General features: G+C 44.2%; 1 protein-coding gene across 1 annotated transcript; it reads left to right on the top strand.

Annotated features, from left to right (window-relative positions):
• Nucleotides 1-1,875: 1,875 nt before the first annotated feature.
• Nucleotides 1,876-18,994, top strand: LOC117055715 (solute carrier family 22 member 13-like). Its single transcript, XM_033165483.1, has 10 exons — nucleotides 1,876-2,410; nucleotides 4,181-4,284; nucleotides 5,368-5,522; nucleotides 6,711-6,879; nucleotides 8,552-8,672; nucleotides 9,466-9,560; nucleotides 12,308-12,522; nucleotides 16,303-16,411; nucleotides 17,403-17,612; nucleotides 18,651-18,994. Exons 1-10 carry the CDS (start codon nucleotides 2,039-2,041, stop codon nucleotides 18,742-18,744), a joined length of 1,644 nt encoding a protein of 547 aa, XP_033021374.1. The 5' UTR covers nucleotides 1,876-2,038; the 3' UTR covers nucleotides 18,745-18,994.
• The last annotated feature ends 7,272 nt before the right edge of the window (nucleotides 18,995-26,266 follow it).

The raw sequence follows: 26,266 nt of genomic DNA, 5'->3' as shown, positions 1-26,266 counted from the left end.
TGTGAATACATACTGGTAGAATGCAGGGTTTTTAAAAAGCAGACACCCCTTTAAAACCCCAAATGAACACAAAGCATGCTTTGCCCCTTCTTTACATACTATATATGAGTGGCATAGCTGTCAACCCTCCCTGCTGTTTCCCAATGCTATAATAAGGGAATTTCCCACAAAAACAGGGAAAGGTTGACAGCTACGTACGATGAGTGGTGGTTTCTCCAAGGGAGTCAGCCATTCATTCCGTAACTAACAGGACAATCCAATTTAACTTTCCAACTAAGTGACACTTCTGCAATGGCCACTGGATGTCCCTGAAAGGTACCTAAGTGTAAATATTTTTATTGAAGGGTTTTCTGAACATACAAATAACAAATATCAACATAGGACAGAATCATAGTACTTTAGCTGTTCACTGTGAAATCCAGCAGATTAAGCCATAGGTCTTCAAGGGTTGATGGGGGTAATTATGATATGACTATACCTGTTAATATACGAAATAACTAAAAACAAAAAGGTGTCGGAGCCATCTGTTTTTACATTCCTGTTAATTTTTCAATCAAATTGCCAAATGTTTGTGTGCCACCTGGATAATGTTAACCTGAGACCAGTTTTCAAGTGCTCACTTATCAGCTAATGAGCCACCGCCATCAAAAAATCTACTTAAGTCCTTGTAAGGAACATCAGCATTTTTGATTACCGTATAAAATAGGGGCAACGATGCTAGTTGAGGCGTACTCTGAAGCTTGCACCGTACTATGTTACTAGTCTCTTCAAATGGTGTTTGCCGGAACTGATATATTATGGTGTGGTTCCATCACATATGATCCTTAAAGTAATCTATTTATTTCAGCTGCCTCGTCAAATTTGTGCTGCCAATACTGGGCTTCTCCAGTTTTCAACAAGATTGCCTGGTAAGCACAACTTAGCTGGTCCATTTTACACTTCAGGCAAAACAGGGCCTGCAGTGCAGACATTCAGTACGGACTGCTGTTGGCTCGCAGGGGAAACAGGACAACTCCTGGCCACATGGCATTCTTTTAGGGGTGTTTATGGACTCAGGAGAATACATAAGGAATATTTTTTTTTAAGGAGAAAAAGTCTAACAACTCCCTGACGCACCCCCACTTCAGACTAAAAGCATTCCTGTTCAGTGTCAGATGCAGATCTTGGTTTGTGCTTCTCCCTGCCAGCAATGAAGTCTCAAAACAGCTGCAGTTCTCAGCCATTGAGTGTTTATTCTTCTTGCTCAGCCTTGGTTCTGCTAAGTTCTTACGCTGATGATTCCCAGCTACCTCTGTGCCAGTTTAGAAAAATATAAAGGAACAGGCCCTGACTCTTTCCTCAGGGCCTTTAGGTTTCTTGTCCTTCCTTCTCCAAACTTTCCTCCCTCCTTTTATAGCAAGCTCAGAGAGACTCCAGGCTGTCAGCTACTAGGCCAAACAGACTGAACTAGGGCGGACGAGGCACCCAGTGGTGAGAACAGGACGCTGGACCAAATGCAAGCCAGAAAGAAAGACCTGAGGCCAATATCCCTCGCTCATCTTTGTCCTGCAGCAAACAATATTTAAATGGCCCCTTCTTGTTGCTATAACTCATCTAAGATTACATACCTGCACACCATACATTTAAAGCAGAGTCTCTCCCATCACCCCAAGAACCCTGGGTAATGTTACTTGTTAAATGTGCTGGGGATTTTAGCATTATTAGGGGTAAACTACAGTTCCCACAATTCTTTGCAGTGCTCTAAATGTTTGGTGTGGACGCAGCCATACATGTTACAGTACAGCCTTGAGGCTCACTTTCTTTTTAATTGGAGGAAATACTAAAGTCAAAACAACACTTAGGACTGAATAGGAAGAGAATAAGAAAGAAAGTATGTTTATAGCCTTGGCAGTAGCTGTGATAGGATATATTCCTTAAGTTTATCCGATGCCAAAGCCTGATTAATTATTCACTTAATCCATAGCCATGATTGTGTTTAAAGATTAATTTCAGTCCCCAGGTGTGAGAACCATGCAGACCGGCTGCCCAAGATCCCAGAATGATCAGATTTGGAGACATCTTGAAGGTGATCGGAGAATTTGGGAGGTTTCAGAAATGGCTGGTGGTGCTGAACTGCATCCCCAATTTCCTAATTCCCTTTCACGTGTTCGGACAAGTGTTCATTGTCATGGACGTGCCTCACCACTGCAACACGGACTGGATCCTTAATATTACCCAAAACCTGACCCAAGAGCAGCAGCTGAACTTGACCATTCCCAGGAAACCAGACGGCTCTTTTGAGGAATGTTCCATGTTTAGTCCTGTGGAAGGCGATATCGATTCAATAATAAAAGACGGACTAAATTCCACAGAAGCCTGCCGAGATGGTTGGGTGTACCCCACAGATCCAAAGCCGTCGTTGCTGACAGAGGTATTTTACAGCCCTTGTTAAATAATTTGGTTCTGCCTCTCCTGAAGTGTTTGTGTGCATGTGCGCACATCAATTGATAACCATACTGGACAACTGTAAAGTGATTTTATTGGTGCTCTCCCTACAACTAAAAACCTGGATAGGGGAACAGACAGGACAGGAAATGCTTTTGGGGGAAAAAACCAGTGATCCTATGATAAAGTACCGAAGTGTGGAGCTCGGATAGATTAGTGGCATTCCTCTTCTTTTAATCCAGATGTTACATATCATGAGACAGTTATCTTGAAGCACTTTGATGTTGAAGCCTTGTTGGATGATGTGGTTATTTAATTCCCATTCTTACTGTCCGAATCTGATTTCTGCAAATATGAAACTCCACTGTATGGGAGATAATAAATTATTATTATTATTAACAACCAGATTTTGAACCAAGGAGATAATTCAAGCAGTCCAGAGAGAGAGAGATAGGAAAAGACGTCATATAGTCACCCCAGAACTTTACAGCAATGGATGTCAATAGTCCATGTTTTTTAAAGACAATTGCTTGTTAATTGTCTAGGTGTCAGTTGATAATTTTTAAAGAAATTAATGGCTTCAGCCTGAATTCCCAAAGTATACTTTGTAGTTGTGGGAATTCTCCCTGCTTCCGGTTTCCCTGGTCTCCATTTTGTGAGGGAAACTCAGCATTAATGAGGTAAAAAATAATGTGATCTTTTTTGGCAGGGATACAGTTTTTATACCATGGTAATAAGGATTACCTTTAATAAGGAGATTATGCCAGATCGCACATTTACCAAATTTTAGGCCTTGTATGTCATGGGGAAGTCCTCTAACCATTTTCACACCCCTGTGAGGTAACGAGAAAATTTAATTAATTTTTCTCTAATTCCCACGTGAGATAAATTTGGAATATTAGAGGCAGAAACATCCCGTTTTCAGAGGCTCTCCTAAAAGCTACTAGCAAATGTTTTTGTTTATGAAGATATTAACATGTCACTTTTCAAGTGAGCCCCGCAAGGCAGCTTATGTAGGAATATGCATACATTAGCACTGTGTTAAAAAAACAGCAAAAAATTGGGAGACTTTTTAAAAACTAGAAATCGCCTTCCCTCAGGGAGGATGATGTTTCAGTAGTCAGATTTGGTGGCAGTTAGGGGAGGGAGAGATCACTTGAGCTGGAACAAGATGGTGGCTCTTCTGTCTCTCCTCTCCACATGGGACAATTCTTTTTGAGCATTCTGGAATTTTCCACAAAGAGGGGATTATTATTATTATTATTATTATTATTATTATTATTATTATCTTGCCCTACTTCCCAAAGGAGCCCAGGATGGCAAATAACAACTCAATATTATTATTATTATTTTTAAAAGGGGGGCACACCACACAAACCAAATACCCTCTCAAAGTTGCGGAAAACAATGTCTTTCCACCACCAAATGCCTGGAACTAACGGGAATGTTTTAAAATTCTGCCTCAGCACTAATAATGAGGGTGAGGAGATTCACCTCACTAGGGAAGGTATTCTGTAAGAGAGAGGACTTGACCAAAGTGGGGCAAAAATTGAGTCCATCCTTCAGCATAAGGCCCTGGGCGGGTTACAGCAATAAAATGGCATATATTATGAAAGCAAGTGAAACAGTTACATTTTTAAAAAGAGCAGGCTGAAACTATCCAAACAAAACCAAGAACAGTGTAGATTTGTGATTTACTGTACACAATGCAGTGTAGGGAGAGCGAAGTACAAGGATTTTTCTTCTTTTTCTTTAGTTCAACTTGGTCTGTGACCGAAATAACTTAAAAGACGTCTCTCAATCTCTTTTCATGGCGGGTGGTCTTGTGGGAGCCCTGGTCCTTGGCCCACTGAGCGACGTGTAAGTATAACTTTGAGATGTCGTGGAGAAGCTGAGAGAAAATGGCCACTCCATTTTCAGGAGGTGAAGGGGAGAGGCTTTTCTGCAATCTTCACCAGAGGCCCTTCTTTGTGTGCCTCCTCATTGAGAAGCCCGGAGGGTTGCAACATGAGAACGGGGCCTTTTCTGTGGTGGCTCCCTGTTTGTGGAATGCTCTCCCCAGGGAGGCTCACCTGGTGCCTTCATTATATATTTTTAGGCGCAAGGAGAAAACATTCCTCTTCAACGAGGCCTTTGGGAAGGGCGGCGGGTCATGGTTTTGATGTTTTGTTTTTAATCATTTACTTGTTTTTTTATCCTGTATTTTATGCTGTGAACCGCCCTGAGATCTTACGTTATAAATCATCATCATCCCCACAATTCTGTAAGAATTGCAGAAAGGGTAACTGGTGTTAGCTTGCCTTCAATAGAGACAATTTATGCTACCCGAGTTAGGAAGAGAGCAGAGAGAATTGTAGCAGATCCTTTACATCCCGGTCATCATCTGCTTGATTTACTTCCATCTGGACGTCGCTACAGGAGTTCATATACAAAATCGGCCAGGCACAAGAATAGTTTTTCCCTTGTGCCATTAAATTGTTAAATTCATAGTTGTATAGCTGAAGGGGGGGCGGTAAATTATGGGTGGGGTTTCCTTGCTTCTTTGTATTGTGAGAGGAACAGTGTCTGTATGTTTACATTGCAATGTAGCTGAAACAAATTCCAAGTGTGTTGGAAAATGTACTTGGCCAATAATAAATTATTCCTATTCCTATTCCTATTATTCAATAACTCTGGGCTTATCCTCACTTCCTCTTGTCCCCCTGCTTTCCTCCGAGGAAAGCTGCTCTTTGCAGCACTCAGTCAGCGCAAACAGCAATTTGGGCTTCCCCTGAAGCACAGTTTCCCCCCGATCTGTCGCTAAAGAGTGGGTTTTCCCTTGGAAAGGAGCAGGTCAAGGGGGAAACCACTCAGACCTGTGGTTTCTAGGCACAGTAGAAGCGGAAGCAAGGATAAAGCCCCTTTGCAGATTCACCCATCTTGTATTGCATTTCTCTCCTCCAGGATTGGAAGTCACCAGATGATCCTGTTCAGCCTCTTCTTCATGGGATTCTCTGGTATTGGGGCAGGATTTTCTCCAAATTTCTATGTCTACCTCGCCCTGAGATTCATCGTGGGCGCCGCTTTTTCTGGGATCAGCATCAGCTTGTCCGCTTTAAGTGAGACACTTCCGCTTCTCTGGGGAGGTTTAGGCCTTGCTTGTCAAAAGAATCATACTCCCATCTTTCCACAACTGGTATCCTCGAGATATTTTGCACCACAACAGTTTTGTTGGCTGGGGGCAGTGCAAGTTATAGCCCAAAACTTCTGTAGGGTTGGGGGCACTGCCTTACTCTATCCAACCTGCACAACTTGCTTTAAAAAAATATATCGCCCTCCCCAAATACTGGTAGATATATCTTCTCTCAAGGTAACACTGTTTAAAGGTGAATGTAGGGGTACAGTGCCGGATTTACATATGAGCTAAACAAGCTATAGCTTAGGGCCCCACTCTCTTGGGGCCCCCCAAAAAATTAAAGGAAAAAAACTAGATGTACATTTCCAAAATATAAGATAAAAAACAAATAAAATAAAACCTACATATAGCAACAGTGTTTGGTGTTGTGTAGGCTCCTATGATGTAAGTAATGGGCCCCGCCTGCTAGCCTGCTCCCTAAAATATCACTGGTTTGCTCATTTCTATATATAGGGTGCCTACATTCTGCATGGACTGGTTGCATGGCAACATGTGCAAATGTGTTTAGATACCTCTTAGGTCGATAAATTACCATATAGCATATATTCAACACAAAAAAGCAACAATTTGTTGTTGACAAAGGACAGCCAGTCATATAAAGGGCCCCATTACCTTCAGTAGCTTAGGGCCTCATCAAACCTAAATCTGGCCCTGTTGAGGTACAGTGTCATTGTTCTGTATGGAAGCATCCCAACCATGAAATGAGATGCAGAGGCGGCCCACTTGTTTGGACACTTTAGATGCCAATTTGCAAGGGGGCTGAGGTAGGGTAAAGACTGTTTGGGGGACAGATGGAGCCTAGTGTGTCTGTTGGATGGAGAGCACAACACCTGCCTAGTTAAGGAAAGAGCCAGGCTGTGCCAGGTACTTTAGGTGAAGTCTGATCGACATGATTTGTGTCTTTGTGTCTCACAAACTGGGGACCCAATTCAAATAATCAGTAGCAGCTGCAAGCTTTCCATCCTCCTCCTTGGCACCATCACATTAATCCACTGTTATTTAAAAATAGCTGATAATAAAGCTGGGTGGTTAAAAGATTTTTTTTAAAATGTGAGTGACTGACAATGACAGAGTCTTTTTCAGATACTGATTGTAACTTGAACCCTTTTAGCTTCGGAGTGGGTTGGGCCTTCCTATCGCCCACTTGCAATGATCATCAGCTACTGCTTCCAAGGCGTTGGGCAGATGGCCTTGGCTGGTTTGGCATACTCGATCCGTGAATGGAGAAACTACCAGTTTGCTGGCTCTGCTCCAGCATTTGCCCTCTTTTTTTACATATGGTAAATATGCACAAGAACCAGAAATGAGCATAATGGGGCTGTGTGTAAAATAATACAGCATGCTATATCATTAAGAGTAACAGTAGCATAGGCTCATAACCACCCTGTGTTTTAAGATCTGTCATATTTTATGATCTGCCAGGGACCAAGATAAAGCTCTATTTAGCTTGGGACCAAAATACTTGAAGGAGTACCTCTCACCCAAGCTGCCCCTGAGTTAAGATCTGAGAGAAAAGATGTGAATCCCCGTGGACCCACTAGTGTGGGTGATCAACAAAACAACTGGCTGGATGCTTGGATTCAAAACATGGGACTTTGTACACTCTCCTGCAGGGAGAGAGCCCCAGTAGCAGAGACTGAACTCACAAACATCAAGCATCAGTATAGCATTAGGAATATAGGTTGTTATACCTTTTTATGCCATTCAGCTGTACACAGCAGTTGACCACTTCCTACCCCTCTTGCAATGAGGAGATCACACACTGTTAAGTCATTTTTAAAAGATTTACTTACAGATTCAAGGTCTCAGTAATGCATTGTTCCATACAGCAGCAAGGATAATACAGGCAAAATGCTCTTCAGTAGAAAAGACAGAATATTGTTCCAAAGACATACTGTAAGTTTGGTAGCAAGCTTCCACACATATCCTCCTTCATTGGTTACATGATGGACTGAGACCTGAGTCTATCTAGGAATACAACTCTATGGTCCTTAACCCCTTCATACACTAACTAGCAGTCATGCATACTTAGGGTTGACTGCAACCTCCCACAGGTTTATTGTGGGAACTCCTTTTTGGTTGTACTGCAACTGAATGAGAACTGTTGTGCAACAACCCAGGAGACTGCTTCATTAGGGTGAATGGGGCACAACACCAGCAATCTCAATCTGCCCTCAGATGGCTCCCACCTGCCTTCTTTCTTGCGAGATGACACTGCTTGCCAGCTTCTTAGTCTCAGCATTATCCCTTGTATAACTCAGCAGGGAGGAGAATGAAGATACGGGACTCACCCAGACTTGCCCTTGCCCTGCTGTTCCCCCCTGGGGAAACTCGATTTTTACCACTGAATCAAAGCAAACATGAAGCGAGTTTTTTCCTGATTGACATTTGCTCTGATTTATTCCTAAAGAGCGGATTTTCCCAGGGGAAATAGCGGGACAAGGGCAAAGCTACCTAAAAAGCATGGGACCAGTGCCAGATTTGCGTATAAGCTAAACAAGCTATTGCTTAGGGCCCCACTCTCTTGGGGTTCCCCCCCAAAAAAATAAAGGAAAAAAAACAACGATGTACATTTCCAAAATATAAGATAAAATAAAGCCTACATACAGCAGCAGTGTTTTGTGTTGTGTAGGCTCCTATGATGTACGTAATGGGCCCCGCCTGCTAGCCTGCTCCCTAAAAACAGTGACAATTTGTTGTTGACAAAGGACAGCAGGACATATAAAGGGCACCCATTACCTACAGTAGCTTAGAGCCTCATCTGACCTAAATCCAGCCCTGCATGGAACACTATGGAGCATGTACCTGTGCTCTCTAGGCAAAGGACAAGCAGAAGTGTGGACAAGCCCACAACTAGAATCAGTTGGCCCTGCCCTGCCATTGGCTCTTGCTCCACCTACTGTTGGTTTCATTGACTCCCACCCATGCTTCACAAATTCCTGTCTTTTTCAGGGTTCTTCCCAAGTCTGCCCGATGGCTTGTGACAAAAGGGAAGGTCGAGGAAGCCAAAAAGGTGCTTCGAAAGGCTGCTTCCATTAACAAACAAACTATCTCAGAGGAACTACTCAACCAGGTAGCAAAGCCTGGGATTTCTATTGCTCATTTTCTGTAAATGTTTGGGGAGGATATAGAGAAACAATGAAGGTACAAGGGGAAGGGAAAACAAGATAATTGAAAATGAACTGAATGGATTGAAAGATTATGTTTTGTTGATTATTAATTATTTTATATGATTTATGCACTGGGATTCATTTGAAGGAAAAGCAGCATAGAAATACAATAAATCAAATCAATCCAATACTCTAGTCTCTCATGCTGCATTAGAATTTTTAAAAGAATCTGTTGCATATCCACCTCAAGCATCCCTTATTAAGCTGTTAGCCTGTCCCTCCAAACTCATTTTATTTTATTTACTACAAAATGCATATCCCACCCTTCCTCCAAGGAGGTAAGAAGGACAGCTTACACCGTGTGGGAAACGTTCTCCAGATGTTGTGCAACTGCAGCTCCCATCACCCTCAGTGAGCATAATCAATGGCTGGGGAATTACATGAGTTACAGTTCAAAAACATCTGGAGGACCACAGGTTCCCCATTCCCTGCTTTAGCCTCCTTACAGGCCTGTGAGATTTGGGCAGGTGGAGAGATGACTCGAAGCTGAGTGGAATCTCTCCAGTCTTAGTTCAACTTGCTAACCCACCTGACACTCAGGTTGTTTTAGACTAAAACTCCCATCAGGCCAAGCCAGCACAGCTGCCCTGGCAGATGGGTCTGATGGGTGTTCAAAGCCACTGGAGGGCACCAGGTTGGGGAAAGCTGTCCTTTGATGTTCTGTGTCTGTCTTGTCTTGTCTTGCGCATTTTGAAGCTGGCTCCAGAAGAGAAGGTGAAATCCGGGAATATCCTGGATCTTTGCAAGAAGCCACGTCTAAGGATTCTGACTTTAATCATGGCCATAGTCTGGTAAGAATTCCGAAGTACATTAATTCAGCAACCAATATATAATATTTATGAGGCTTCAGTTTTGTGTGTGGAAAGACATCAGTTGTTTAAACTTCCTTGTTACTGTTTCTTCATGTATAAAATGAGCACAACCAGCAACTTATGGCTAAACCTCTGACCTCTGTATGGTCTAAGGCAGGACTTTTCTCTTACCCTTGGTTGCTACACTGAGAATTATTTTTTATTAATTAAAATATTTTAATGTCACACTTCCAGGGTGGCTGACAATGAAAGCATAGCACACACGCTGCAATTATCAAGAATTGTCAAATAAACAAAAGAGCGGTAAGCAGCAAGGAAAACACAAAAATCAGTGGAATGGATGGAACGAAAACCATACCCACTTGTCAAACAAAGGTCTTTGCCAGGTGCCAGAATGACATCAGAGTTGGTGTTGTGCAGGCCTGCTTCTGGAGCGCATGTTCTGCGAATACGATGCCTCTGAGGTGATCCTTTTTCAAGTCACCATCTTTGGATGATGGTGGTCCAGGAAGAAGCACCTTTGCAAATGACTGCAAGGTTCAGGCAGGGCTGTGTGACAGAATGCAGCCATTGAGATCTACATCTAGGTAGCTGCACACACAGCTCTCGGTCAAATAGAACAAAGGAATGTTTTGGGGAATGGGCAAAATGCTTTTGCTGTGTCCCAGATGAATAGTTGTTAGGCTGTTTTTATCAGTCTTCATGACACACATTGACACCACCTGTTTTGTTGTTGTTTCACTATAGTTTCCAAGAGGCAGCTGTGTTAGTCCGAGGCAGCAAAAAACACTAGAGTTGGTTTCTTCAGAGACTTCAAACGCTGCCTATAATGTTTCACATCCATGAGGACTAGGATTTAAAATGATATTTTTTTTTTAAACAGAATTTATTAGCATTTTCATAATATAACACAAACCCAACCCCACACCTACAAATACAAGAACAAATACAAATACACATAATGTCAGGATTCTTCTTCTTATTTGTATATCTTACAAAAAAAAAAAAATTTCTACTTCTGAATCTTGACGTTTGACTTCCCCCGCCTTTTCACCTTCGGTTTTAAATCAGTATACTATTTCCTTAACAACTTTTCTCTATAAAAAAATTTAACTTTACTTAAAAATAACACAATTATCTTGATCTTTTTATTATAACCTAAATCTTAACCATATATTCTTATAACTAAACTTATTTCTTCTATCCTTTATCATGCTGCTTTTGACTTAAGAACCAATATCTCCTTACTTATTTAAAATAAACTTATAATTAACAGACTTCACACTCCAATTTCGGATACCATGACAGACCATTTGGATTATACATTTAATACTTCAACCCACTCCCCCTCTGTCCATTGTCTTTTTCTGTCTTTCACCAGAACCGGATCTCCAATTATCTTCTTCTGAGTGTCCACAGATCCAGGCATTCACAACAAACCTGGCATCGAGCTTCAGGGTGTTCATCACTTCCTTTCTGGGCTCCTCCGTACCTTTGTGCCATACTTCTTCTTCTTGTAGAAATCTTAATTCCATGTCCCTTGCCCCCGAGCTGCCACCTCGGAGTCTGGATATTATAAATTTTCCCGTTCCAGGGCTGCCACCCCCAGAAATCGGTTCCTTTTCCCGGAGTTGCCCAGCCATTTCGGACCATCCTTCAAGCACCCCTCCTAGCTCTTTGCCAAGGTTTGATTCCATTGTATAAAGCTTTTGAAAAGCCTCCTCTGTGGAAAGTGAGTCCTTTTTATTTATAATTCCACTCAAAACTTGCAGTTTCCGATTAAGCAGTTCCAGCTTCAAGACAGTGAGCATTTCCTCATCCTTTAAACCAGAGTTCAATACGAGTGCGAACACAAAATCCAGCATTTTAGAAGGGAGGGTGAGTGTCAGATTTCAGTTCCTGTCTCTTCCTTCCTTTGTTTCAATTTTTTCCCACGACAGTCCAAGTCGTCGCCATTTCTCCGAAGCCGGAGTATAAAGACCAAAACTTCAAATGGAGATATTTTTTCCCCAGTTAACCCCCGAAGGGAAATCTCAGCAGTCTCAGTTTTCAAATTCCAGATACTTTCTATCGATTGTTGTAGCAGCAGTCACTTAAACGGTTAATTTCTTTCAACTCCCGAAGGGAGGGAGGCGGGCTGCCTTTCTTCTTTCCCCCAGGTCGTTCCAAGAATACAAAGAGTCAATCAAATACTCACAGCCACTGGGTTCTTATCAGCTCGTTAAAGACAGGTAGAACTTAGACGCTCATCACAGGCTTTGTCGCCGCATTTACATCCCGGTTGGGGCATGTCCCCTATAGCCCGGCTCCGTCGTCCCTTCACCCCCACTCCCCCTTTACAGGGGGAGCGGGGGAAGGGTTCGGAGCCACAACGGGCACAGCCGGGGAGCCCAGGGTGCGGGACGCTCTTCCCGCACCCCAACCGGAGCCCCGCTTTGCGGTAGCAGGGCTCCTAACCCCCGGGATGGACTGGGTGCTTCGCAGCCGAAGCAGCCCACGACCACCCGCAATGGCGTCGCCGCCGGAAGTCCATTTAAAATGATAATTTAGACTCTGAGGAAGCTGAATTCTGCATCCAGTTCTGGGGCATTGCAGAACTGCATCACATGCAGCACCCTGGTTCTAACCAGCACTGAGGTTTAGTGGTGGGCTTGTGTGAGCCAGGAATTAAAATGAACAATAGTAAAAAATGCAGAATGAATAGCAATTTCTTGCTTTGTTCTCAGGTTTGCAGACAGTCTTGTGTATTATGGAGTGAGCCACCAGGTTGGGGATTTTGGCTTGGACATCTACATGACCCAGCTTGTGTTTGGAGCTGTGGAAATACCATCTCGAGCCTCCTGTATCTTCCTCCTCCAGTGGATGGGGAGGAAGAAATGCCAGGCTGCTTGGCTTTTCCTAGGTGGAGTCATGTGCTTGATCATCCCTGCTATTCCAACAGGTAAAAAAGCCGCTTGAAAGAGAAAACCTGGAAGGCAAGCTGCAAGGCAGGCAAGGGGAACCTGCAGCCTTCCAGATGTTGCTGGATTTCAACTGCTCATCATTCCTGAGCATTGGCCATCTTGGCTGGGATGGGAGTGAAGTTCAACATCTGGTGGGCCACAGGTTCCCCATCTCCAATGTAAGATGTGACCCAAAGGCCTCTGGCTATACAGAACTGCTTCAGAAAGACACAGATGTGCCTGTGTATTCCCAGAACTCGTCTCATGTTTGCGCAGAGTGTTTACCCCTTTGTCTCTTTCTTCATAGAGAGGACACAACAGGCAAGCACTGTTGGGAGTTAAAGGGAGCTATAAGGCCTGAGCCCTGGGTCTTTTGCACTGGGGACCTGATCTTCTGCCCCTTGCTTCTTTTTTGAACTTTGTTGTTGTTGTTCAGTCGTTCACTCGTGTCCAACTCTTCGTGACCCCATGGACCAGAGCACGCCAGGCACGCCTATCCTTCACCGCCTCTCGCAGTTTGGCCAAACTCATGTTAGTAGCTTCGAGAACACTGTCCAACCATCTCATCCTCTGTCGTCCCCTTCTCCTTGTGCCCTCCATCTTTCCCAACATCAGGGTCTTTTCTAGGGAGTCTTCTCTTCTCATGAGGTGGCCAAAGTACTGGAGCCTCAACTTCAGGATCTGTCCTTCTAGTGAGCGCTCAGGGCTGATTTCTTTGAGAATGGATAGGTTTGATCTCCTTGCAGTCCATGGGACTCTCAAGAGTCTCCTCCAGCACCATAATTCAAAAGCATCAATTCTTCGGTGATCAGCCTCCTTTATGGTCCAGCTCTCACTTCCGTACATTACTACTGGGAAAACCATAGCTTTAACTATACGGACCTTTGTCGGCAAGGTGATGTCTTTGCTTTTTAAGATGCTGTCTAGGTTTGTCATTGCTTTTCTCCCAAGAAGCAGGCATCTTCTAATTTCGTGACTGCTGTCACCATCTGCAGTGATCATGGAACCCAAGAAAGTGAAATCTCTCACTGCCTCCATTTCTTCCCCTTCTATTTGCCAGGAGGTGTTGGGACCAGTGGCCATGATCTTAGTTTTTTTGATGTTGAGCTACAGACCATATTTTGCGCTCTCCTCTTTCACCCTCATTAAAAGGTTCTTTAATTCCTCCTCACTTTCTGCCATCAAGGTAGTATCATCAGCATATCTAAGGTTGTTGATATTTTTTCCGGCAATCTTAATTCCGGTTTGGGATTCATCCAGTCCAGCCTTTCGCATGATGAATTCTGCAGATAAGTTAAATAAGCAGGGAGACAATATACAGCCTTGTCGTATTCCTTTCCCAATTTTGAACCAATCAGTTGTTCCATATCCAGTTCTAACTGTAGCTTCTAACAGGAGACAAATGAGGTGATCCGGCACTCCCATTTCTTTAAGAACTTGCCATAGTTTGCTGTGGTCGACACAGTCAAATGCTTTGGCGTAGTCAATGAAGCAGAAGTAGATGTTTTTCTGGAACTCTCTAGCTTTCTCCATAATCCAGCGCATGTTTGCACTTTGGTCTCTGGTTCCTCTGCCCCTTCGAAATCCAGCTTGCACTTCTGGGAGTTCTTGGTCCACATACTGCTTAAGCCTGCCTTGTAGAATTTTAAGCATAACCTTGCTAGCGTGTGAAATGAGTGCAATTGTGTGGTAGTTGGAGCATTCTTTGGCACTGCCCTTCTTTGGGATTGGGATGTAGACTGATCTTCTCCAATCCTCTGGCCACTGCTGAGTTTTCCAAACTTGCTGGCATATTGAGTCTTTTAAAATTTTAAATAGTTCAGCTGGAATAACATCACTTCTACTGGCCTTGTTGTTAGCAAGGCTTTCTAAGGCCCATTTGACTTCACTCTCCAGGATGTCTGGCTCAAGGCCAGCAACCACATTACCTGGGGTGTATGAGACCTCCATATCTTTCTGGTATAATTCCTCTGTGTATTCTTGCCACCTCTTCTTGATGTCTTCTGCTTCTGTTAGGTCCTTTCCACTTTTGTCCTTAATTGTGGTAATCTTTGTACGAAATGTTCCTTTCATATCTCCAATTTTCTTGAACAAATCTCTGGTTTTTCCCATTCTGTTATTTTCCTCTATTTCTTTGCATTGCTCATTTAGAAAGGCCCTCTTGTCTCTCCTCGCTATTCTTTGGAAATCTGCATTCAATTTCCTGTATCTTTCCTGATCTCCCTCGCATTTTGCTTGTCTTCTCTCCCCCGCTATTTGTAAGGCCTCATTGGACAGCCACTTTGCTTTCTTGCATTTCTTTTTCATTGGGATGGTTTTCGTTGCTGTCTCCTGTATAATGTTACGAGCCTCCATCCACAGTTCTTCAGGCACTCTATCCACCAAATCTAAATCCTTGAACCTGTTCTTCACTTCAACTGTGTATTCATAAAGAATTTGATTTAGATTGTATCTTACTGGCCCAGTGGGTTTTCCTACTTTCTTCAGTTTAAGCTGGAATTTTGCTATAAGAAGCTGATGATCTGAGCCACAGTCAGCTCCAGGTCTTGTTTTTGCTGAGTGTATAGAGCTTCTCCATCTTTGGCTGCAGATAATATAATCAATCTGATTTCGATGTTGCCCATCTGGTGATGTCCATGTGTAGAGTCGTCTCTTGTGTTGTTGGAAAAGAGTGTTTGTGATGACCAGCTTGTTCTCTTGACAGAACTCTATTAGCCTTTGCCCTGCTTCATTTTGAACTCCAAGGCCAAACTTGCCAGTTGTTCCTTTTATCTCTTGACTCCCTACTTTAGCATTCCAATCCCCTATAATGAGAAGAACATTTTTTTTGAACTACTTTTTAATAATAAGAAAAACATGTTCCTTTCCCCATTTCTGTCCTCTCACTTCCTCCTTTCCACTGAGATTCTCAAGTGACTAAGTTCTGAAAAACAAACAGGCCACAGGTTTGCATAATTACATTTGCCAGTATATAGGTATGCTTGCAAATCTAGAAACAGTTACTAAAATTTAAATAGAAACCCATGGCCTCCAACATTTCTCCAATGAAAATAGGAACACCCAGTGCTTTTTTTTTCTTTAAAAAAATGTTTAGGGGTACTCTCATTTTCCTACTCATATTGAGATACTGCCCCACAATCAGGCCAAAGTTATATTCACAAAATATTTAGGGGTATGTGTACCCCTGCGTCCCCCCCAGAAGAAAAGCACTGGGAACATTCCAAGGAAAAGTGTGACATTCCAGGATCAAAGCAAAAACTGCAATGGCTTCTGTAAATCTAGGACTGTCTCTGGATAATAGGGACATTTGGAGGGTCTGGAAATCTTATCAGGGGAAGACTGTGAGAAGGTGACCTGAAATATGGACTATATACAGAAATAAAAATAAATAAAAGCAAATGATGGCTTAGCATTATGTGATGACACAGCAATCTCTAGCCCAGTATTAGCGACTGATGGCATCTCTCCAGGTCACAGAAGAGGTTCTTCTGCATCACTTCCTACACCACTAGATTCTCCAAAATGGAGAAATTGAACCTGAGAGCTTCTACAAGCAAAGCAAGTGCTCTAATACTGTCAGTCTTCTCCCCAAATGGCCCCAGAAACCATTCTAGCTACTCATAGATTTGTGGTGACAATATTTCCGGATTTCTGTAGGACCACAGGTGACATTTCAGAACTGGATTAGACATTTTGCTAGGGCTGTGGTCTTTCAACAATGCCTTACCTTGATTTTTTTGTGGTCTAAATTCTAACCTCACTTGCCTGTCTTTGCCCAGACTTCCCTGTGACTGTGACGGTGCTGGCTGTTATTGGCAAGTCTGCCTTGGCTGCCTCCTTTTCAACCACCTATGTGTTTTCTGCTGAAATCTTTCCCACAGTTATCAGGTGAGGATCTCTTGGGTGTTGGGGCTTAGAAAATGAATTTCCACTTTCAGCTTTACCTGGGCTGTTTTGTCCACAGGCGTAATGACAACAAAGGGGGATTTAATCTGTACATTTTGCATGAGAACTATCTTTTATTCTATGTAACAAAGAATTCTAGTAGATTTGACTGTGGTTTTACTGTATATGTAGTGGTTCTTGGTGTTTTGGGGTGATGCCCATGGCCTTTTGGCTTGTGCAATAAAAAGTTTATGATGAAAGTTTATGACGATGGTATCGTAAACAAAAGATTTAAGTGCCTGAACTCTGGGGTCTTCAGTGTACAAAGCATATTCTGAAAATTCTGAGATATGAATCCTCCACATATTGTGCTATAAATAAGTGCAGGACATTGACAGTATATCTTGTCAACCTTTGTGTTGGACCTGACCCCAATGATCTTCCGAAGCAAAATAAAGGGAAGCATTGTGTTGTGCCCCAAGGGTTGCCCTCAGGCTAGGGGCCTCAGTCCAAGGAAGGTAAACCCTTTTACCAAAATGCTTGCCCAAGAGAGCAGTTAGCAATGAAATGAATGAGCCCAACTTTAGGCATGTTCATTGATTTCAATGAGTCTGTTCTGAGTAAAGCATAGTTGAACACCATCTAATGTACACAGCTACATATATTCACGAAAACAACATATTTTAAATGCATTGTGTTTGGCAAAATTGACTGCAAAAATTGGTGCAATAGGCAAAATTGCATACTTATAATGTTTGTGTAAAAGGACGAAATCATGAACTGCTGCAGAAATGTGGTGAACTGCATTTAAGACTGAAAAACCCCTGAAAACATTAGAGATACCAAAACTGAGATATTTGTCCTTTCCTTCCTGTTGTGTAATTGTTTACTGCATGGTGTGGCTGATTTGCTTCTGGAAGCTTGCCCCTGGCAGGGCACATCTGTCTGTGCCTCCTTTCAGGCATCACTCTCTGTGTTTTGCTACTTCCACCAGGCAAAGCAGTTTAGGCTTGTGCTCCGTGGTTGGCAGAGTAGGCGGCATCCTTGCCCCACTGGTGGTTCTCCTGGACAAATATCACCCTGCTATTCCCATGGTGATACTTGGAGGCACAGCACTGTCTGCGGGAATCCTCTGCTTTTTTCTTCCTGAGACACAGAACCAAGATCTTCAGGATGACATAGGAGAATCCCCAGCAAGCCAGAGGTGAGTTGCATGGGATTCTAGAAATATAATAAGTTCACATTTTGTACATTGCATGTCCTCAGACTGCTCCATTCTGCCCCCCCCCCCCCCAATTGTGTTAAGTCCTGGTAAAACACTGCCCCTCTTTTGGGGAGAAGTAAGTCCACCGAGGACTATGGACTTTTCTCCAGAATATAAAGGCCTAACTACATATGACAACATTCATGATGAATGTGTTTTGGAAAATTTAGCACCAGGTTCCTGCCATAGTTGTTGCTGGGATTGCAGCTTAAGCGTCTCTTCCCAAGCCACAATCTTTGTGAAATTTGCCCCCCACTGAAAGCAAATTAGCTTTCAGAAAATGCTAGGGTGGCTTAAGTTAGCAATAGTGTTCAGGGGTTTGGGGTAGGGAGGATTTGGTTGCCATAGAGGGGGGAATTTCTTGGAGGCAGAGGAGAAAAAGCATTCTTCACTCCATGCACTCTGATCTTGATAACAATCCCCTTCTTTTGGAATAGAATCATAGAGTTGGAAGGGACCCTGAGGATCATCTAGTCCAACCCTCTGCAATGCAGGAATATGCAACTGTCCCATATGGTGATCAAACCTGCTACATAGTTTAAAAACACACACAATGTGATTGCTAATTGTGGGGTGACAAGTTTCATATAACCAACATGCTTAAGTCTAATTAATGTATGAAGGGGTTAACACCATGGAGTAAGCTGTACTGCCAGGCTTAGCTATGTCATCCCCTCCGACATCCTGCTGATAAAAATTGGAATGCTTATCCTTTTGGTCTTGCGCCGGAGCAAAAAATGAGCACCTTTTGGTCCGGCGCTCTGGCACAAGACTGCTGATTTGCACAAGAGCACGGGACAAAAAAGGGGACATTTTGGGATCCAATCAGAAGCCAGGATGGTTTCTGCTCACCCCAGGTAACTACAGATGGATGACAGCTTGGAAGTCTCCAAGGAAGAGATGACAGAGGTGGAGATGAGGCTAGTGGGCAATAGGGGGCTACTTTATGTCATGTTTATTTATATTCCCTTTCATTAGGTCCAACGAGGTTGTCAACAGTAGCTTTGAAAATGGACCTGTGCAGAAAGAAGATGGCCAAATGAAAGAAGCCACCATCACTACGCGCTTCTAGCAGAAATAACAAATCCACTTGAATGCAAAGGACGTTTAGCGAAGATTTCAGGGATGAGTGAATTGGTCGTTTTGATTTCTCCCCAGTTCTCATCTCTTGAAACTTTAATTCTTCACATTCCCACAACAGTTTCTTCAGTCCTCGTGAAGATTTATCAGCACTTTAGTGCGAATTTCTCCTGATACGCACATTTTTGTACACACCTTTCTCTGATACAATGCATTTTGGTATGTTGTTTTCACTAATATATGCATTTATATGCACACTTCAATATATGAATGTTCAATCACTTCGCTTAGCTGGAGAACAGCATTTCAGTATTTGGGGAAGTGCGAGTTCCAAAGGACGGCATATTGTTTCAAAAAGAGCAAACTCTGCTGGTTTGTCTTTCAGTGCATTCCTGTGCTCACATTAGAGCACTCAGTTCAGCTCCATAAATAACCTCAGAGGAGCACACGCTCCCCCCCCCCCATGTTCAAGGTCCCAGGACCAATCACCAGGTTCTCCAGTTAGGAAGCTCTCTGGATGAGGCATGTTCTGTGCATGCACCAAGTCACCAGTTCGAAACTCTGGAGAGATGTGATTAGACATTAATGGACTCATGGATGAGCCCATGAAGCAGCAATAAGGCAAACGTGGCATAAGCAATATGGATTTGCTGTTCCAGGTGCAGTGAAGCCACAGGCAGTTGGGGCCAAGGGATGGTGAAGCTGCAAGCATTTGGGGGATAAAAAGGGCTACAGCTTTATTTATTACAGGTGTCAGCAGGTTTTGGTGCAGGCGTTGGGTGCATATCCAGTAGCTGCTGGTTTATTTTTTGGCAAGATTAACCAAGATGAAAAATCGCCCCATGGCATACATCAAATTGGGGTGACTCGTTGTGAGCACCATCTTGGCCCACCAGCCCCCTTCTGGGCATTCAGACAGAAGCATCTCCCCTGGATCTCCTTAACAGCATAGCTCAGAGGTTTTCAACCTTTTTGAATCCATATCTCCCTTGACCAGCTGCAATCTTTCTGCAGCAGCCTTGTGGGGCTCCGGTGCCCAGTTATGTCACCCCTTGCCTGCAGAGCTAGCAGTGCCTCACCCTTTTTTGAACACCCTCCATTGTGGAGTGTTCCTTCAGCCTCCTCTCCTCTCCCTTTTCCTTGGGATTCCTCTGGGCAGCTGCTGCTGCCGCCCCTGGTCTCCTCACTTGCCTCAAAGAGAGGTGCCTCCTCACACTGCCTCACAGGGGCCTGGAAAGAGGATGCCCCCAGCCTTAGTGGCCCAACAGAGACTGGCCAAAGGTGAACATGAGGCCAGCACCTTACCATGGGAGGCAGCAGTGGGTGCAGCTGGGTCTGCTTAGCAGAAAGGTTCCCCTTCAGCCCTGGGCACTCAGCTCCCAGGCAGGCATTACATAGCAAGCACAAGAAAAGCCAGTGCACCCCCCGCTAGCCCAGCCTCCCATTTGTCCATTCCCAACAGCAAGGGCTGGTGGACTGGCTGGCTGGGCTCCCTCACCCACTTACTTGCTTACTTCAAGGCCGCCTCAGCTACTGGCAACCAGCACCCCCTGGCCAGCCCCAGAGGCACCATTCACCTTTGGAGCTTGTAGGCAGGGCTGCTTCAACAAACAACTGTGCAAGTCTTTGGCAGGCAGAGATGCAGGAGGACATCAGAGGAGAGAGGGGAGGAAAGGGACAGAGGCCCATGTTGCCTGTGGCACCCCTGACCATCATTCAAGGCACCTCTGGTTGCCATGGCACACTGGCAGAAAACCACTGGCATAGCTGATTCCTTGGACCGACGTGGGGCTCCCAACACCCCTGTTGACTGAGGATCCAACTCAATGCCTTATCTGCCACTACCGGTAAGTTGTGACAATTGCTATGAGGTTGGCAAAATCCCCAGACAGGCCCAATATCATGTGAAGGCAAATTCCTCCCTGGCCCTGAATATGGCGACCAAAAATTTCCAAAGTAAGCTCTCACACAGGGCCTGCCCGGTTGTTTGCCAGTCGACCTGCAGCATAACACTTGGGGGGGGGGCTGGGAAATCCAGCACTAGCTAAGGCAGAGAGCAAGGTGCAGCTGGCTTTTATTAAAGGCAGATTTAGGGGAGTGCAACCGGTTTGCCCGCACTGGGCACTGAGCCAAGAGGGCACCACAACAGCGACTTAGGACAGAGAGGTGGCACTGAAGTTTGGCATTGCATAGGGCGTCGCTGAAACATGAAAGCCTAAAGTTTGCCACTGCTTATATAGCCAGGGAGCTATTCTCCAAGAGCTATGCCTGCGCTGGTACCAGAGGTTTTCCTGGCACCATTGTGGCTGTGCTGGGCTGCAACTGCCACCTCCCTCCAGCAGTGGTAAGCGGTCTCCCTCCCCCCCCCCCCCCAGCTTCCCATGCTATAAAGCCTTTGGCATCTATATTCCTACCCATGGCTCAGAATTTAATGCATAACTTGCTATGAGTGGACTTTATAAACTTGGGAGTCCAGAAGGGCAATCAGCTGCTGATGGGCCTTCTGCCAGGAGGGAAGATTTAAAAACAACAAACTCACCCACCACTTACGCTGATCTCAAGAGTTATCTTAATGGTATGTGACTTCAGCCTGTCAAGCAGGAATTGAGCAGGTGAAGCTTCTCCCATCTCTTCTCTCTATTCTATACCAGGCGTCTGTTAAAAGCAGAGGAGCAGGGCTGGTAAAAGAAGGTGGCAATCTTTGGTGACAGTCGTTTCAAATAAAACTAAGCAACTATGATACTCAGAAGCATCTAGATGTTCTAGAGGGAGATAAAGTGAACAGCGGTGCGGATCCCACATAATGGGAAAGATAATGCAAGGGGGGTTCCCAAGTTAAAATGGGTGGTTTTGATTTAGATTTCACTCCTTTGGAACCTCATCTAAGGGTCTTTCTGAATAAGACCTCCTGAGTTCTCCTACTTCCACATTCTATTCCAAACAGTAGCCAAGATGGCAAACACCTAATGGGAGACATTGCGCCGAATTCTGAAATCTGGACACATCCCTGCATAAGGATAGGCGTTTTCTATCTTAAAGTAAACGAGCAGCTGAATTTTGAAGGATTTGGGTTCTTCCTTGCAATTTATGGAATAGTGTTGCATGTTGATAAAATAGTGTGTGCAACCTGTTCTTTTGGGGTAATCAGTAATGATTGGTTCCTTTTTAAAATATGGTCTCTCTTTCTAGAGAGGAAAGAGAGGCAGAGGCTGCATTCAGACGTGGGAGTTATTACATTAGTTTCCCTGGCCTTGATGCTAGAGCTTCTGTCTCGGTTTCTAACATTCTTTTTACACTGCAATTACCTGTTGTATTAAGGACCTGTGACCTTTTGGATTGTTTATACAGTCAGGTCACACAGTGGGCATGGTGTTGCACAACAGCGGATGCCGTCGGACATGCTGCCACCCTTTATAGACATGTGTGCCTCTGTTCCCCCATGAAAATAATAGAATTGTATAGATGGAAGGGACCCCGAGGGTCATCCAGTCCAACCCCCTGCAATGCAGGAATCTCTGCTAAAACATCCACGACAGATGGCCACCCAACCTCTGCTTAGAAACCTCCAAGGGAAGAACTGCATATAGTGGAATACTGCCCCAGATTTCATCACGTGAATGGCGGTGGAATGACCCGTGAAAAACGCAGGGAAAAGTGCTGCATGAATGCCACCAGAGAAGCAGTAAATCTGTGACAGGAGGCCCTTCCAGATTTGTGCTTGATTGCGGGTTTAGTGGGGAACCGCTAGCAGTGGGCGAAAACAATACCAACGGTGAGATGGAACAAACTTGACAAGACGACAATCTGGGATTAAAAATTGGCTGCATTTTTATTGATTGCACATGTACACAGGCCTTTGCTCAGGCAACAAGTGTATAGCCATATTCAGCCTCCTGATTTATGCAGAAGCATAAAGGTCATGCCTGGGGTATGGACCACGCCACGATGCAAGTCAACTGAGTTGGCCTTACCTGGCCGCTGCTGGTAGCTGTGTGGTCCATATGCCCTACACTTGGCTTCTGGGCACTTAGACCCCTCTAACAGGGTGTCCTGAGATTGCACCTTCTTGCGGTTGAGGTGATGTACCCGTTCAACCCAATCCCAGTATTGGACTAAGGAGCCCAGCCAATGCGTTGTCCGCCAAAAGTTGTGACATTTGCCATGAGGAAGGCTAAACCTCCAGATAGGCCCAATTTGTCTGGAGGCAAATTCATCAAACATCATTTGTTTATTGAGTCATCATACAGTACAGCCCAGCCCAACCAGGGAGCACAGGGACGACATGCAAATTTTCTCACTCAGTGCCAAATCAAAACGAAGATATCAAACACTTGCAAATCTTTAGGGAAGCCATACTTCAGAAAGCATTTCATATCTAGGGAAACATGTCATTGCTTTTGCTGCCACAACAAGACTCCGCAAGTGTGGTCTCCCCAAACGAAACTTCCCCAGCGTTGAGGAAACACGAGCAGAAAATGCTATTCCTTTGCATGCAAAAAAGATGGCTAACACGGTACCAAAAACATGTTTTTACTGGTTCCTCGAGATGCAACCCAGGGCAAGGGAAATATAATTAATCTTCACCCCTCCCACCTTCATTTTAGGCAGAGAGAAAGAGGAGGAAATGAAGTTTCTGCCTCCTCCCGCCAGGGGTTAGACAGAGCAATTTCCTTTTCGCAGAGCAATGCTCATTAAGGATTTTTCTTCTCAGAGCAAGAGGAGAGACAATTGGGAACGTCCTAAATTGGTTGTTCCTTCCAATTTGTTAGCAGGCTTGGGGTTCGTTGTAATAAGGAGGTGGCGGAGGCAAGGGGAAGCCAGGTGCAGAGGGTATCAGATAATATATTATGGTTTCCTAAGGTTACAGAGCTCTGAAAGGCAAAACATTCAGGACTACTGTTAACTAGATGCTCTGGTTTCCATCAGGCATGCTTCTTTATCTGCAGGATATATATCAATATATAAAATTTTGAAATATTGTGAAATGTAAAAATAAAAAAGAAGTCAAAGGTAGGGTAGTTTAGTGGTATTTGGGGGCCCTGGAATCAGTGCAAACCCTGTCCATTCATGGTGTAGTGGTTAAAAGCGGTAGACTCGTAATCTGGGGAACCGGGTTTGCAGCTCCACTCCTCCACATGCAGCTGCTGGGTGACCTTGGGCTAGTCACACTTCTCTGAAGTCTCTCAACCCCACTCACCTCACAGAGTGTTTGATGTGTGGGAGGAAGGGAAAGGAGAATGTGAGCCACTTTGAGACTCCTTCGGGTAGTGATAAAGCGGGATATCAAATCCAAACTCTTCTTCTTCAAACCCAGGGATGGGGAATCTGTGGTTTTCAAGATGTTGACTGGGCAACATCTCCCATCATCCATGACCATTAGCCATGCAGGGAGGGGCTAACGGAGGGCCGCAGGTTCCCCATTCATGCCCTAACCTGTACTTAAGCTTTAAAAAATGGAAAAGAAAAAAGACAACACTTTCCCCATGCTTTTCCGGCAACTGATTCCAGAGCAAAACAAACCAACCTTAGCAGAGTCCATTTGCCCCAATCAAGTAAACCAAAGCCTGCCTGGTCTGCCAGCTTGCACAAGACTTTAGCAACTCCTCCTGCCTCCATTGCTCAAATAATGCTTACTGCTAACTCCAGCAAGATTTTATCCTGTTGAGAAGGTGGGTGTGCTCCAATAATACCGGACAGGAACTGTGGATGAGCTGGGCAGGAACTGCACTTCTTCCTTCCCACCACTAGGTGGCAGAGTCCAACAGGGATACCGGTATATACATCTGGCCAATGCTGTTCTGTTCTGGTCCATGATGAGCAAACAGTGTAGATTGCTTTGGGTGCAAAAACAAAAACACGATGGACTGAGATGTACAGAAACAAGAGACTACAAAGGAACTTATCTTGGTTTTGCCCGCTCTACCCTTTCTGTCTGTGTTTTCACTTTCATGTCTTTTAAATGCTGAAACCTGGAAAAACAACAACCCACTTTTACAAACATTTTGGAACTTTTCAGAAACGCCCACTTGAGGGAGGTGACTTCTCTTATGTCATCAGCGAGCGCTCCAACTGGAGAACAGCCTTTACCAAAGGTGTCATGGGACACTCGAACTCAGGACGCAAGGGAGAAACGTGCTAAGAGGAAGGCACGCTTGGCAAATCCACACCATGATCAACTCCCGCCCGGAAACCAATGTCCTCACTGTGGAAGGATGTGTGGATCCAGAATTGGCCTCCACAGTCACTTACGGACTCATTGTTAAAACTGTTTATGAAAGACAATCTTACTTGGCTACGAGTGATACACCAAAGAAGAGGAGGAAGAATTCTGTTGGCTATTGCTACTTTATTAGCAGTGGCAGAGTACCTGTTTTGAAGGCTCAGTCGCCAGCAACTCCAAGTATGGCTAGGAATGTCCCCTGCCAGGATCCCTAGAGAGTCCCTTGAGGATCCCCCGAGGGTCATTGTAGATAATACTGAATTAATGATCTGGCTTGGTTTCAGGCAGTTTCCGAAGATCTCAGGGAATGGGGTGGGGAAAACTCTCCACCTGAGTTGGCTAGATGGGCCAATGTGTTGGTTTCCGGGGGGCACCGGCTGTGCAAAATGCTTGTTGGCTGTCCCTTGCGACAATCACACAGCCACTCGGCTGTATGCCGGTTTCAGGAATTTCTAGGAAAAGTGCCATTTGTTTGGGCCCCCACATTGGTGTACCTCCTCTGGCTTACCTGGTTGGCACAATGCCCCCAGTGCAGTGTCACGCCAGAGCATTGTGGGAAAGACTTGTCAAATGTACCTTCTGTGTCTCTCTTTCTTCTGTATCAAAATAATATTCATGCCATGTATTTCTCTCTGTATCAAAAGTTCTTCACAGACATAGTCTACATGTAGAGATCAACAAAGTTCAGCAAAGTGACGTAATAGCAGAATGAATAAAAGTCCCAATGAACGATATCGATCGCAAAGTCCCAGATAAGAACTTATCCACATATGTCTCTGTGTTTGTGTGGTCCAAACAAAAGCTTGCACAATTCACAAGAAGAGCTTGCACAGTTCACGACAGGGTTTTCCGGAATAGTAACCCTGTTTTGCTCTCCTGGGCTTCATCAGAGGTGCACGCCTCTAAATAATACAAACACAATATGGTAATACAACATCTTTGTACACAAAATCTAAATAATACAAACAATATAGACAATTGTAGCAGTAGTATACATACCATATAATGTGTATCAAAATATACGACTCTAGTGACATAGAGGTTTCTTGCATAAAGTAACAATAGTAAACTCGGGTTATATAGATAGATACAATAATGGTTTTTGTACAGGTGATGGCAATCTACAGTTCCAAAGTTGCCTTCTTAAAGTGATCCACACCGTGCAAATAATGTAAAACAAACTTTCTACTTTCATAGGTGTAGAAAGTTTCTTTTACATTATTTGCAGGGGGCGAAACAGGGTTACTATTCCGGAAAACCTTGTAAGCTCTTCTTGTGAATTTTGCAACCTTTT

This window comes from Lacerta agilis, chromosome 12, assembly GCF_009819535.1.
Source record: "Lacerta agilis isolate rLacAgi1 chromosome 12, rLacAgi1.pri, whole genome shotgun sequence".
NCBI classification, from domain to species: domain Eukaryota; kingdom Metazoa; phylum Chordata; class Lepidosauria; order Squamata; family Lacertidae; genus Lacerta; species Lacerta agilis.
Note: the sequence above shows the minus strand (reverse complement) of the source record. Positions and strands in the feature narration are given on the sequence as shown.